Source organism: Herpailurus yagouaroundi, unplaced genomic scaffold, assembly GCF_014898765.1.
Source record: "Herpailurus yagouaroundi ecotype Mexico unplaced genomic scaffold, PumYag 77, whole genome shotgun sequence".
NCBI lineage: Eukaryota > Metazoa > Chordata > Mammalia > Carnivora > Felidae > Herpailurus > Herpailurus yagouaroundi.
The window spans coordinates 63,455,649-63,471,593 of record NW_024412388.1 but is presented as its reverse complement, the minus strand read 5'-3'; the positions used below and the strand labels follow the sequence as shown (position 1 = coordinate 63,471,593).

The 15,945-nt window shown below is 37.6% G+C and overlaps 1 protein-coding gene across 7 annotated transcripts in view; it reads left to right on the top strand.

The window, feature by feature from the left end:
• The window catches only part of SLC44A5 (solute carrier family 44 member 5), a 380,599-nt gene that overhangs the window by 220,812 nt on the left and 143,842 nt on the right, over positions 1-15,945 (top strand). For all 7 annotated transcript variants that reach the window (XM_040470674.1, XM_040470676.1, XM_040470673.1 and 4 more), the window contains one exon: positions 8,135-8,189. In XM_040470674.1, coding sequence (XP_040326608.1) covers positions 8,135-8,189 — 55 coding nt within the window. The remainder of the gene's footprint in view (positions 1-8,134; positions 8,190-15,945) is intronic.

Genomic DNA, 15,945 nt, shown 5'->3' with positions numbered 1-15,945 from the left:
ATTTCTTGTTCAGTCCCCTGTGAGTGTTTTCACTCTTTCTCTTTCTCTCCAGCTACTTTTGGGGAATGTTTTCTTGAATGATACCAGTGTGCTGCACTATCCCTCTTTCTCTTTCTCTCTCTGAAAGAACAGCTCCCTAGCCTCTGTGGCTTTTCTTTCCCCCAGTTCACCTCTCCACACCATGTGCCTGCTGAGTTCTGTGGCTCAAGTTATGCAGGTTGTTGACTTAATCCTCAGATCAATTTCCTAAGTGTTCAAAATGGTTTGGTGCTGATCTAGCTGCATTTCAGGGATGAAACAAGCTCAGAGTCTCCATGCTGTCCTGCCAACTTAACTCCTCTCCCCAAATTTTGCTTTTTGTAACTGATCAATGGTAGTTATATTGTTATTTTTCTTTGAGAAACAGATTGCTTTTAAAGAAAAGAGTCTTTCCAAGCATAACTTGCTGCTTTATCTTACGATTTGCATTCAACAAAATTATGTGAAATCCACACCCATGAGTTGAATTAATACCTGAACTATTCTTCTTAATCTTCCTGAATTATTTCTAAGAAGAAAAATTGTATAAGTAAAATAACAACTTTATCTATAATAAGTAACTTATATTATAAATGTTTTAGTGATTCTGTTGTCAAATAATTTTGGTGATCGGAGAATCACATGAACTTAAGGAGGTATTAAAATGATTGCCTAATTATAATTATTTTTTTCTGTAAGTTAAAAATATGATTGTATTCAACTAGCTAAGCCATAGGATAGTTAAGCATTGTGGCTCTTTTCACTTAGCTGGCCTCTCAGTCTATTTATTCCAGAGATGCAATTAGAGACTGTGAGGGCCTCTGAAAAAGCAAGGGCCTGTATAGATTTCAGGAAATAAAAAATTTGCATGACAATACAAGTTCTGCCAACACATGGGGCAGGCTGAAGTCATCACTTTCCAGCTGTCATTACTATATGGAATCAGCTAAATCTTATCGTTTGACTGTGGCTTTAGTTTAGTGTATTTTCAACTGAAATAAAAGGCAGCCAGGATTTACAATCAGAAAGTGTCAGCTTTTCAGACAGATTTGACAATGGCATTTCATTTACACTGTGGTCCACTTTTTAACTTTAATTTGTAAAGTGCAAATCACACCAAAATTGGAAGCCAGCCTAGGTACCTTTTTTAAAAAGTAATCTTTTCATCAAATGTGGGGCTCAAACTCACAGCCTCTGAGACTGAGTTGCATGCTCTACCAACTGGTAGCCAGCCAGGTGTCCCTCCAGCCCAGGTACTTTTAAGCCAGTTTTGACTATCTTTAATGTAAAAAGTGAATAATTACAAGATCAATATAAGTTGATTTCTCTGACTTATTTCAGTTAGCATAATATACTCTAGTTCCATCCACATTGTTGCAAATGGCGTTAAGGAGGGCACTTTCCAGGATGAGCACTGGGTGTCATATGTAAGAGATGAATCACTGGGTTCTACTCCTAAAACCAAGACTACATTGTATGTTAACTAACTTGAATTTAAATGCTGTTTTTAAATTTTATTTTTTTTAGTTTTGAAAGAGAAAGTGCATAAGTGGGGGAGGGGCAGAGAGAAAGGGAGACACAGAATCTGAAGTAGGCTCTAGGCTCTATGCTGTTAACACAGAGCCCAACACAGGGCTAGAACCTGTAAACTGCGAGATCATAACCTGGGCCAAAGTTGGACGCTTAACTGACTGAGCCACCCAGACACCCCTAACTTGAATTTAAATAAATAAACAAAAAGATGAATATAAGTTGCTAAGCCCTTTTCGTCTGCTTCCTCTCTCCACTCATCTGTGGAAGTTCTTTGAGATCACCAATGAGCAACTTTCTGTCAAGTGGCTCAACATAGGCTTTGGCATCAGAACATTTGCCTTCTAATTATGCTAAGGGTAATAGGGCAAATTAGCTTCCCCTCTGTACCTCAACTTCCTCATTTATAAAATGGAATTTTGACGGGGCGCCTGGGTGGCACAGTCGGTTAAGCGTCCGACTTCAGCCAGGTCACGATCTCGCGGTCCGTGAGTTCGAGCCCCGCGTCAGGCTCTGGGCTGATGGCTCGGAGCCTGGGGCCTGTTTCCGATTCTGTGTCTCCCTCTCTCTGCCCCTCCCCCGTTCATGCTCTGTCTCTCTCTGTCCCAAAAATAAATAAACGTTGAAAAAAAATTTTTTTTTAAATAAATAAATAAAAAATAAATGGAATTTTGACAATGACATATATCACAGAATTATGGGGTATTAAATAACATAATAAATATACCAGGGATTTGCATAGTGCAAGGGAGTACAACTCACATGTGTTCTATGTGTAATTGTGCAAAATGGCAGATATATGTGCAAAGTACTTACAGCAGTCCCACATATAAATAAGCATTCAGTTAGTAATCATTTTCCAGTAGAATTCATAATCTCTCATTCATGGAATTCTTTAGCTTTCTTGAATGTCACTTTCTGTTTCTTTTTCGGTAACTGTTTAATTTTACCTTTTACCCTTAACTGTGGTGTTTCCCAAAACTCATACACATCATGATGACCTGCTTTTCTCTTTCTTACTCCATCAACTTTGGTCTGTTACGAACAGCTAGAATTAAGAATTATGTACAAACTGAGACTGAGGTTAAGAATGAGATTCAGAATAAAATCAAGTAGTCTTGGTGGTCTCCAAAGCTGATTATATATTAGGATTATCTGATGGGACAATTAAAGATACAGATTCTCATGCCCACCCCAGACCAAGAGAATTGTAGTATTTGGTGCGAGGGGCTGGTAACTTGTATCCCCAAACAGTTTTTAAGCTGTAAAGCCAGATTTGTGAACTAAAACCTGGAACCAGCAAGAATACCAACATTAGTGTTCCACATCAGAGTGGAAGATCCGAGTCTAAGAGCACAGGAGTCAGAGGGCAGGTAGAACATGGAGCCCAAGTTGAGTCAGTCAGGAATTGGAGAAACCTATCCACTCATGACCCCACTCTGTGCCCCATGGTACCCTCTTCATGTCTCTATCATGGCTCTACTACACAGTGTTGAAATTATAGTTTTGAGCTTATGTGTCTTATTCAACTGTGAGACTTATGAAGGCAGACTTAGTGTCAAGAATTCATTCTTGAATCTCCACTCTGTTCATAGCAAGAATACAATGTGTTGTTAAAATGAATTATTGAAACCTAAATCAAGACAAGAGAGTGAGTTTATAAGTGGGACTCTTTGGTTGCTATAAGGGACATGAACTAGCAAAAAGCAAGAAAAGGGAATTTGGTGTAAGTATACAACGTATCTCATGAAACAACCCTGGGTGTTAGGTAGGAACTGGACCAAGAAGCTATACAGCCCACCAGGACTTCCACCTCTGTCTCACTTAACGTATTTGCTTCAGTAATTTCTTTCTGAAAGCTAGTGTTCTCTGCTTCCCTGGTCTTCAGGCTTTATGTTTTGCAGTTCTAATCTCCCACTGACTAACGTACTGTCCATTCTAATTCAAAATTTCTGGGATACAGTGACCAGGAATGACTGGCTCAGCTTGGGCCTAGTGTCCAAACCAGATTCAGTCCCTGCTTGCCAAGGAACAGGCATATGGGAGAAATCTACCCACTCCTATGGATTAGAGAGGAGGTCAGTTACCAGTTGGGCAGAATTAGACAAGCAGTCAGGAAAAGAGAAATTGACAATGTGCCAGAGAATTCGACATTGAAGTATATATGGACTATCTCAAACAGGAAACATTTTACATGCTTCCCCTTGGAGTAGAAGCCAACGTTGGCATTGCAGGGGAAGGCCAGTGGGATCTGTTCTGTTGCAATAAGACTACACAGAGTATAGATCCCAGGTAGGGCATCTTCTTAGCCTCTCCATGCCTTGTTTTATTTTCATATGTAAAGTGAGGCTAGTAATGGTTTCCAATCTATCTACATAATAAGGTTTTTGTATCAAAGTAAGCAAAATAATGCATATGAATGCTGTACACTTAGCATTTAATGCTAAAAACATGTTAAATATTATTGTTATTGTTGCTATAGTAACATTATAACTGCCAGGTCCTGCAGTTCTTCTTTGTGGAGTTCATCACTTGTCATGATATAAATTCTGTGACTTCCACATATTTATCTTAAGACTTGACCCAAGACTCCAGTTTAACTCTGGTTGAATGCTAGACTTACAATCAGATATCACTTCAAAATCAATCTCATGCTCTTTTTCTTATAACAATTTTACAATTTCTTCCATCTACTAATGTTCTCAAACTGTTTCAGTAGCATCAATCTCTCCTTAAGCCTGGGCAAAAGACTAAAAGTGATTAAGAATTGGTCACTTGATCTGAAGCCATCTTTGACTTCTCTCTTTTACACCCCACGTCATTCATCAAGTTTTATTTATTTTTTTCATGTAATTACATTGACTAATAATGAACATTCACTGGGGGGTTACTATGTGCCAGATCCTGCTTTAAGCACTTTTTTTTTAAATTTACATCCAAGTTACTTAACATATGGTGCAACAATGCTTTCAGGAGTAGATTCCTTAATGCCCCTTACCCATTTAGCCCATCTCTCCTCCCACAACCCCTCCAGCAATCTTCTGTTTGTTCTTTGTATTTAAGAGTCTCTTATATTTTGTCCCCCTCCCTGTTTTTATATTCTTTTTGCTTCCTTTCCCTTATGTTCATCTGTTTTGTATCTTAAAGTCCTATTGTGGGTGAAGTCATATATTTGTCTTTCTCTGACTAATTTTGCTTAGCATAATACCCTCCAGTTCCATCCACATAGTTGCAAATGACAAGATTTCATTCTTTTTGATTGCTGAGTAATACTCCATTGTATATATATACCACATCTTCTTTATCCACTCATCTATTGATGGACATTTGGGATCTTTCCATACTTTGGCTATTGTTGATAGTGCTGCTATAAACATTGGGGTGCATGTGCTCCTTCAAAACAGCATATCTGTATCCCTTGGATAAATACTTACTAGTGCAATTGCTGAGTTGTAGGGTAGTTCTATTTTTAATTTTTTGAGGAAACTCCATACTGTTTTCCAGAGTAGATGCACCAGTTTGCATTCCCACCAGCAGTGCAAAAGAGATCCTCTTTCTCCACAACCTCACCAACATCTGTTGTTACCTAAGTTGTTCATGTTAGCCATTCTGACAGGTGTAAAGTGGTATCTCATTATGGTTTTGATTTGTATGTCCCTGATGATGAATGCTGTTGAGCATTTTTTCATGTGTCAGTTGGCCATCTGGATGTCTACTTTGGAGAATGTCTATTCATGTCTTTTGCCCATTTCTTCACTGGATTATTTGTTTTTTTGGGTGTTGAGTTTGATAAGTTCTTTGTGGATTTTGGATACGGACCCTTTATCTGATATGTCGTTTGCAAATACCTTCTCCCATTCCGTTAGTTGCCTTTTAGTTTTGCTGATTGTTTCCTTCGCTGTGCAGAAACTTTTTATTTTGATGAGGTCCCAATAGTTCATTTTCGCTTTTGTTTCCCTTGCCTTTGGAGACTTGTTGAGTAAGAAGTTGCTGTGGCCAATGTCAAAGAGGTTTTTGCCTGCTTTCTCCTCAAGGATTTTGATGATTTCCTGTCTTACATTTAGGTCTTTCATCCATTTTGAGTTTATTTTTGTGTATGGTGTAAGAAAGTGGTTCAGGTTCACTTGTCTGCCTGTCGCTGTCCAGTTTTCCCAGCACCACTTGCTGAAGAGACTGTCTTTATTCCGTTGGATATTTTTTCCTGCTTTGTCAAAGATTAGTCATATGTTTGTGGGTCCATTTATGGGTTCTCCATTCTGTTCCATTGATCTGAGTGTCTGTTCTTGTGCCATTGCCATACCGTCTTGATGATTACAGCTTTGTAATACAGCTTGAAGTCCAGGATTGTGATGCCTCCTGCTTTGGTTCTCTTTTTCAAGATTGCTTTGGCTATTCGGGGTCTTTTCTGGTTTCATACAAATTTTAGGATTGTTTGTTCTAGCTCTGTGAAGAATGCCAGTGTTATTTTGATAGGTATTACATTGAATATGTGTATTGTTTTGGGTAGTATTGACATTTGAACACTATTTGTTCTTCCTATCCAGGAGCATGGAATATTTTCCCTTTGTTTTTGTGTCTTCTTCAATTTCTTTCATAAGCTTTCTATAGTTTTCAGCGTATAGGTTTTTCACCTCTTTGGTTTCCCTGCTTGTGCACACATTCTCTCTCTCCCTCTCCCTCTCTCTCTCTCTTAAAAAAAAGAAACAAAAAAACCCCAAAGACAAAATCTTATATCCCAGATTTTTAGGCTTTCTATAGTCTGATCCTATGGTATCTATTCAGTTTTTTCCCCCCTCCTCCTATCCCATTATTTATTATTCCAATCAGGCTGATCTTTTCACCATCCCCACAAACATGCTAATCATATCTACCCTAGGTGACTTCATTCATTGCCACAGGTCTAAGCTTCACCTGTCTAACTTAAAATATTGTGGCTCTAATCTCAACTGAAAGTGACATTTCCTTCCCTGGATCTCATAACACTTTCTTTGTACCCCTCTTATGATATAATGTTCTGCCTTGTATTATAACAATTTTGGTACTTTTCTTATTTCTCTCCCTGCTCATCAGTTAGCTTGCTGAAGACAGAGACCGTTTCACTAAATCTTGTATCCCCTGCAGTGTCTCTTTCAATGCAGAACACGTAACATGTGATCAATAAATAGCTACTGAATTTAACAGAATTCTAATTTCATTCACACAAAATGTTTTTCTTTGCCTTTTGTTTTATTCTAGTCTTTCACAAATGTCTCATTTTCTTGAATGAAACCCTTGTGACTCTTCTAGTCTTTGATGAAACCTACTTTCTTAGAAGTCTTATAACACTTAAGGCTGATACCACATAATATGGTTCTTTATTAATTGTTTTATATGGTATGTTCAGTGTTCATGTGTTACAACACAGGGCCTGGTAAATAAAGATTCTTAAGGACTTTTGTTGAATAAATCAATGCATTGATCTTGTCCCACCAATTGTAAGGTCTCTGAGATAGGGACCATGCCTTAAATATCTTCTGTGCCCTTGGATCTCTCAACATATAATAGGTGCTTTATGAATATTCACTGACTGACTGGCTCTTGGATTTCTGTTGCATGTTTGTCTTTACATTCCTGTTGTTTTGTCCTCAGCAGATGATTACACTAAAGAGGTCTCTGAGTCCTCAGACCCCATTTCCCCATTTACAGGCAGAGTCAGGTTGCTGACACATGCGTTTGGTGGTGGTGGTGGTTGTTGTTGTTGTTTTGCCATTCTGTTTAGGAATGTTGTCTTTAATTCCAGGACTAAGCCTTCTCAAAGGACAAATCCCTAGAGGAAGCGGGGGGGGGGGGGGTGGGTTTGCAAAATACAGATCCCTCGCCAGAATGATTTTACAGAACTTGCTCCTGGGTCTGCTTACACAGTACATGCCAGGGGAAAAAAACATTCTGTGTGTACCTTGTACGGTTTAAAAATGAGGGTAATATATCACAATCATGATGCAACAATGCATCATGATGTGGCCTAAGATGTATAAAATAACTTCCATCCTAGGGCACCTGGTGACTCAGTTGGTAGGATCTTAAAATATCAATTAAAAATAATGTTTATATAGTATGATAGTGACTTGTATATACCATATAGCCAATGTGGCAGAGACCAACAATATTTCAACCTCTTGAAGGAAAGCCTAATCTACTGAGAGAAAGGGGAGAACTAGATAAGTAAGCATCTCTATTATATTTTGCACCTCACAAGTATGCAATACTTGATGATGGCAGATGGTAGAATGGTTTTGCAGACCAGAAGAGCTCCAAGTTTTGCTACCCTGGATGCAATCTATAATGTTATTATCCAGAACAAAGGGAGGTATGTGTACAGTATGCACAGAATATGGTCCTTAACAACTCTTCCTGGTCTTGCTTCTAGCTGGAGAGAGGGAAAAGGATTGGCAGATGTAACCAAGGCAAAACTGATGTTTCCTTGGACCAAAGATTGAATACAGCATTACACTGGGCAGTAGCCAAGTTGTAGATTTTTCTTTAATATTGTATATGTATTTATTTGCCATTTCATTGGCATATATGCTTAAAAACTTCTTTGTTTTAGATGCAGGTGATCCAAAGACATTTGATCTGAATTTCAAAGGGCCTGTTGCCAAAAGGTAAGCAATTCTTTTCTTGGAAATATATTTCTTGACAAACACAGAAAGCTTATCTTTGGTACCATTTTCTGGTCAATGGAGAAATATGTCTGTTATGAAGGGGAAATGACTTATTTTTTTTGCCTAAATGTCACGTTCTTTATGTAGAGAAAATACAGAGAACAAATCTTTCCATGAGTCATGGATATCCTGTCCTATTCAGCAAATGAACTGCCTTAAATTATTGGACCAGAAAGTGTGTTTTTCAAAAAGAAAAGCCTAAAAATGCTTTATAAGATTTAACCACTTTATAGAGAAGCAAACACATTTGATAGTTGTTTGATGCACCTGTTTACTGTGTGATTCACCGTTGTAAATGCAAAGTTGCTATGCCAACTTCTTCCACACCAGGTATTTGTGCTACGCAGCTTCCCAAAGCAGACAGCTTTCTTGGAGATAACCATTCACCAAGGCATCATGTAAGCTGTAGGATATTTTAGACTGCTCTAGGGAAATATGTACTTGTCTCAACTGGTGCTTCTTTCTCAAAGTTGTATGGCATTTAAAAACTATCCAGTAATTCATAGGCCTCTTTTATTATTATTTTTACCCTCTATTCCCAGGCTTCCTGCTAATCAAAACAGGGGTTTACAGGGTGGAATAGGTAAGAATGAGGAGAAAATTATGCTGTTGGCAGCTGGGTTTTGCTTAGCTTTCACCTTGATTTCTGGCAGTTGTATGTCATAACAGACTGTTAGGTGAAATAGCATGAATAGCACGATCAGCATGCTTGTTGTTTGAGCTGCCAACCATCAGCATGTATGTTAGCGTTTACTGTTACGTGCCTATAGTATTCCGGCTTTAAACAAATGTGTATTCAGTTTATTCTAATTCTGTAAAAAGCCAGGTCATTTGTTTGGGGTTAACTTATTTGAGGGTGCACCAATTCCTTCTTCAGAGTAAGTCTGAAATCTCTTGTTCTTTCCATGGTAACACCATGAATACATTCTGTTGTCCAGTATACAAACAGCCTCATTCAGTATGTAGGTTACTTTTACTGCACTTACATTCATTTTCCAATAACTAATTTGTGCTAATTGAACCTAGCCTATTGGCCTTAAGGGACCACTAGATATAATCCAGATTCAATAGTAGTAGTAGTAGAAGTAGAAGTAGTAGTAGTATATGGTAGTAATAATGAGGATTATAATATAAATTGCTGTCACATTTGGACAGACAAAATAGAGATTATAGGTATGCCTTTTCTTCCTTTGTTTTCCATAACATTTATTTATTTTTTTTAAATCTTTTAAAAAATGCACTTATTAATTTACATCCAAGTTAGTTAGCATATGGTGCAACAATGATTTCAGGAGTAGATTTCTTAATGCCCCTTACCCACTTAGAGCCCATCCCCCCTTCCACCACCCCTCCAGCAACCCTCTGTTTGTTCTCTATATTTATGAGTCTCTTCTGTTTTGTCCCCCTCCCTGTTTTTATATTCTTTTTGCTCCCCTTCCCTTATGTTCATCTGTTTTGCATCTTAAAGTCCTCATGTGAGTGACGTCATATGATATTTGTCTTTCTCTGAGTGACTAATTTTGCTTAGCATAATACCCTCCAGTTCCATCCACGTAGGTGTGCCTTTTCTAGCCATAGAGAAGAAAGTGGAATTAAGCCTGGCTGGCTTTAGGTGTGGGGAAGGAGTTGAGATCTGTCTTCATTTATTTAGAATTTAATGATGGAACCAGGTAGTCCAGGTAAAGTCTAAAAAACTGTGATAACCACTGTGAGGAAAGTAATTTATTTTTACTGAGGGCCTTTTGTGATGCCCCAGCACCACAAGGCCTTCAAAGGTGAAATGGTCATTATGTGGGCATACTTCCCCCACTCTTCAATCCAAGAACAGGGGAAAGTGTAAAACCACAGGAGCTTAGTGACAGAAAGACACAGCTGACCCATTTGTAACTTTTTGGGCTGCAGGATTTTATAATGCCCTTCCTGGAAAAACAATTAGAGTGTTTAAAGAGCAAATGAGAAATCCCAAATTCTTCACATTACCTCTGGCAACAGAATGAGCTTTAATAACCTCTTTTGCTTACAGATATCACTTCCCTTCTGAAAGATCCAAAGTATTATCAGAGATCCAGGACGATTCTTACACCATTCTCTGCTTGTCAGTCAGCCATCTTCTATACACCTCTCTCAGTTCACAAGAACATCATTTTGTCCCCTTTATTCAACAGAATTTTTTTAAAGGTTGTTTTGCATTGGGTTGAGATTGTGAGCTTGGTAAAAATGAGTGTCTAGCACCCTTAGCAGTACATTAGGCAATGAAAATGAATGCACATAGAAAACAAAGACATAAGGCTCTTTTATAAGATGCTGCATGAGAAATTCCTCTTGTAATTTAGAACAAATAAATTTTTAATTTAATGGCAAATTAGTATACTTTCTTCCATTATATAAAGAGAACTGTGTAATCCAGCATATTTTTCTTTTGTACTGAATTGTAGAAGGCCCACTGATAAATTCAATTTCAATGCCAGCAACTACATTAGCCTTTGAGTCAAGAATTTCTTTTTGGGAATTTGAATTTCTATTTCTACTTTAATAACTCTCTTGCACCCAGGTGTTTTAAATCATTTCATTTAAGTTTTTTTTTCTTGGAAAGAGGCAGCATATAGGTAGACAGGTAAATAGAAATAAAAGGCCTACATGTTCCATAATTACCTTTTTCCTCTATACACAAAATAGATGAAGGACATATGACTCATACTAATCAAATTGGTAGGTTTCACAATGCTTAAAATAACTATTATTATAAATGGTAGAAAATCTATCTGAAATGTAATAAGATGCATTTATTTCTGCCTGAAGCATTGGGCGGAGGTGGCAAATTCACTAACTCTCAAGATGAGAGAGGAGAAACATTCATTACAGATGTGGTAGAGGGGATTCATTCACATAAAGAAGTTGGACTAAATGACCTCTAAGTCCTTTGCAGTCTTAAAATTTCAAGACTGTGATTCGACTCTTAATGCCAAAGTACAGAAGAGTCCAGCTTCTGGCTTAAGTGACACACATAGAAAGCACTGTACTGATGCCCTCTTGTGAATTCTGAAGTGCCATTATCAAGTAGACATCTCAAGTTATTGTGAGGACACAATGTTGTTTCCTAAATTTATGCACTTCCCATATTGGCTACCTGTTGAAATAATTGGTGTGCTCTTTGTTATACCAATTATGACACCATTTATTTTTATTTCTCTTAATTTCCTTTCAGATTTTGAGGCTGAGAGTTTTCAAAGGGAGTGCTATGGATATAGGCTTTTTATTTCAAACTATTTTACAAATCAAAATGGTTTGTAGCCTCCTCTCTTCCCTCATATTCTTTCCAGTAGAGGTTTATTGTATAGCACTCTCCTCAAACTGATTTTGAGAAGGTTACCAGTGATCTCAATCTTTCCAAGTGCAGTGGTGGTGACTTTTGTTTTAACCTCACAGCAGCATTTGACAAAGGTGACCACTCTCTACTTTTTGAAATGTTCTTTTCTTTTGGCTTCCTTGCCATGATACTCACCTGAAGCTTCTTTCACCTCATTGGCTTCTACTTTTCAGTTTCTTCAATCTTTGTTTGATCTCCAAATGTTGGAATGCCACAGGACTTGGCCTTTTCTTCTCTTTCTTTAGTCTGTTTTTACACTAGGCCAATAATTTTAAATATTATCTGTATGTCAATGACCCTCAAGCTTCTATTGCTACCAGTGACCCTTCCATTGGCCTCCATGTTTCTGTATTTAGCTGCCTACTCAACATTTGTCTTTGGATTCTCAATACTTATTCAAACTTAATTTGGCTCAGCTGAAATCTTGATTCCTACTCCTGCTCCAAAGTTCTAAAACCTCCTGCCTCAGTCTTTTCCATCTCAGAAAATGACACCAGTATCCATCAGGTTACAGATCCTTGGTTTCTTTTTGTTTTTCTCATCTCCCATATTCAGTCCAATAGGAAGTCTTATTGATATAACTCCATAATATGTCACCAAATCAACTGTTTATCCATCTTTCCTTCTACCACCTATACTTTTGCACTGGAATCTAGAATGGTCCTCCTTCTTTCACTCCTGCTTCTCTTAAATCCATTATCCACACAAGACCCTGAGCGAACTTTCAAATCACAGATGAAATTATGCAGCTCTTCTACTTATATATTTTCAATAGGTTCCCATAGCACTTTGATTAAAACTCAAATTTATGGGGCCTTTTGCGAGAGCCCTCTGTGTAACTCACTGACCTTATCCCCTATCACTCTTTCTCTCTTTAACCTCTCATTGTAGCTACACTTGCTTTCTTCCCATTTTTTGAACAGTCTAAATTTGCATCCTCCTTGAGGACTTTGTGTTTGTTATTCCTCTGACTGAAATATTTTGCTCCCAGACTTTTGCATGACTGGCTTCCTCTTATCATCCTATTCCTAACTGTCATTGCCCCAGATGTCTTAATGACAATCCAGTCCTGCAGCCATACACACACTCTCTCTCTCTCTTTTTTTTTTTAGTAGTTTCAGGTTTTAAATTGCAGCTAGTTAACATAGTCACTCTCTGCTACATGAATTAATTGTATTTACTTTATACGTTTTATCACTATTGAAAAACTGCTTTATTCATTTCTTCGCTTATATAATTAATGTCCTGTCTATAGTATCATGTCAGTGAAAATCAAGAACCTCGTATATTTTGTTCATCGCTCTATCCCCTGGACTTACAAATTCCCTGACACATATGCATTTGTTGGATGACTAAATGAACTATCATCCTAGCTTTAAAACTGAAAACATGCTGGAAAGGATAGAAGCTAGTTGGAATGAAGGTAGGGAACCATTTAGAAGACTCCTTCAGTAATCTGCCTGACAAATGATTAAAACCTGGACTAAGGCAATGGCCCTGGGAGAAAAGAAATTTAAGAGGTAATGAAAAGGCAAAACCTTTAAGGCTTTAAGACTGATTGTATGTTGGGTGTTGAAGAGAGAATCTAGCATGACTATGCCCAATAACCAGATGGATTGTGGTTACAATCACCAAAGTAGGGAACACATGAAGAAAAGCAGAGAAATCATGTGTTTAGATTTTGAAATGTTGAGTTGAGGATGCCTATGGCATATCCAGGTAGGAATATTTAGTAGAAAGTAAGAAATACACTTCTGAGGCTCTTTGAAATATTGATATGTTTATTTTAACTAAAAAGGTATCTAAATAAAGAGGGAAGTTTGAAAGAATATTAAAGTAGAATAAAAAATGTAAGTTTTCCCTGATCATCCCTAGAGTAAACTGCAGGTACTTTCTCTGGTGCTTGCAGAGTACTCTGTGTGCTTATAATATTGTGTTGTAGTTAGTTGTTTGCTTGGCTAACTCAACTGAACCATGAGTTCTGCTAAGCAGAACTGCACATAGTAGACCTGTGAGTAACAGTTTTGATCATGTTGCACCTCCTACTCAAGTTTCACTAGTGAGTTCCCACTGCCTGAACATTAATATTATATTCACATCTCTACACAGATTTGTCTCAATGTATCTGCCTAAACTACTCTCCCCTCCCCTCCCCTCTTGTTCTCTTCTCTTCTCTTCTCTTCTCTTCTCTTCTCTTCTCTTCTCTCTCTCTGTCTGTCTCCCCTGCCACTCTGTCTCTCTAGGGTTTTGAAACCCTTGAATGAGCTTTCTGTTGAACCAAAACAGTCCTGTATACTTCTACAGGGTCTGAAAACTTATTATGTCACTGTCCTGGAAGTACAACAACAACAACAACTCAGGGATGATGGCTGGCACTAACAAAGCTCACAAGAGACTGATGTATAAAACCAGAATGCCAATACAGTAATTTATATTAAGAAATTTAATTGCTGAGCAGACCTGGTCTTCATGTTGACCTGATCATCACATTGCTCCCTTGAGACAAACTGCATGAGAAACTTAATTATCAATAAGTTGCTTGATGAGTATATAGTTAGAACAAGGGAATTGCATGAGTGGGATGTCTAGTGACATCAGGTGCTGGCTGCCTATGGTGTCTATCAACAGAGTGGGATCTTCACATCAGTTTGACTTGGTGCCCTAACCTGGAGAGTGTTTGGAAAGGCAATGCTGTTTGATCGTTATTTGCAATTCTCCTTAGATTTGTTAATAAATTCAGTAAATTTAAAGTTAGGCTTGCTGGACTGGGAAGCTTACAGTATCATTGAAGTGACTACATATGTCTCTGCTTTAATTATGTGTTGATTTCATAGTTTAACTCTTAGAAAGTAGTATTATTTTCTATTCTCTCAAGTTTTGGGGAAGCACCTTACTGTTACATAAAGTGGTAGTCTTCCTTGCTTAATGGTCTGACTCAGGATCTACCTCTTCTGACCCTAGTCTCAGAGTGCCTTCCCTCCACTGTCATCCTGCAGCTTGTTGCTATGAATGATACATACACTTGCTTTTTAACTTTTGTACTCATGTATTGTTTTGTCATCTGGCTTGTCAGTCTCTTGGACGACAGAGATCTACATTCAGTATAAGTGTAATTAATGATGAGGGCTGGCTCTTCCCTGCCCCGTCCCCCACCTCAATATACCACTGGTTAGAGCACCTACTCCTTGGATGGAATTCTGCTTATAAAGAATAGGGTTATTTCTTTCATAGCTATGCTTATAATGTTAACATTCTTTTAATCTTCATCTTTCAGGTCTGCTTTTCTATGAAAAAAAATAAGTAAAATAAACAAATTCCATCTCCATGTCCTGAGAAGATAATATATGATCTTTATCACAGGGTTCCAAGTGTAGCAATTTGGACCTTATTTTTTCAGATTTGGATCATAGGTCAAGAAAATGGTCATAACATTTTAATGGCTTTGCTCTAACACAAAATAAATGAGATAAACAGAATAAACTGAACTTTTTACACTGGGACCTATAAATCTCTGACCTGCCTTGATATAGCATTCTGGGATCTGCACTGCATACAGTGTCATGCCTTCTGTGGACACTTCATGAAAACTAATTGAGTTGAAAATTGGTCTGAGGTAGGTTTCATAAGCCCTGATAATGCCAATAACTCAGAGAACTCTCATACCATGCTCCTCTTACTGAGAGTTGCATTTAGGAATTTGAACACCCATATTACACTAATGTCATCTGAAGATGGTATAGAATTTGGATAGCTTCTCAGCAAGAGCTTTAAATATGACTTTAAAGTCTTAGAGTTCAAATCTATTAGTCAAGCTTTACTTATGCCTGTATATGGTAACTGTTTTGCCTCAAATGTGATAGCACTATAGCCATTACTCAGCCTCTTTATATTTATTTATAGGTTCTATGTCACTTTGCTTCTTCCCCATCCCTGTTTTCCTTTATTCCTTAAACCAATATTTATAGTACATCTAACTTTATAATAAGAATTATGCTAGTTGGTGATGATATAAAGATAGGATGTCCTTTCCTCAAGGAATTAGATAATAGAAGAAACAGACAACTGAAAAGACTTTAAGGTTCAATGTGGGAAGTACAAGCTGTGGAAGAGAACAAAAGACCTGGCTTTCAGCTGTGGATGTCTTACGTGGCTACTATTCCAAAGATTAATATTAATTTATTTTCATTCAGCAAATATTTATTGTTCATATATTATTCTCCCAATATCCATAGGCATTCAAGATATAGTGATGAGCAAGATAAACAAGGCCTCTGGTTTTTGGAAGGGAAAAGAGACAGGCAGACAACATCTGAAAAATGAATGTGACAG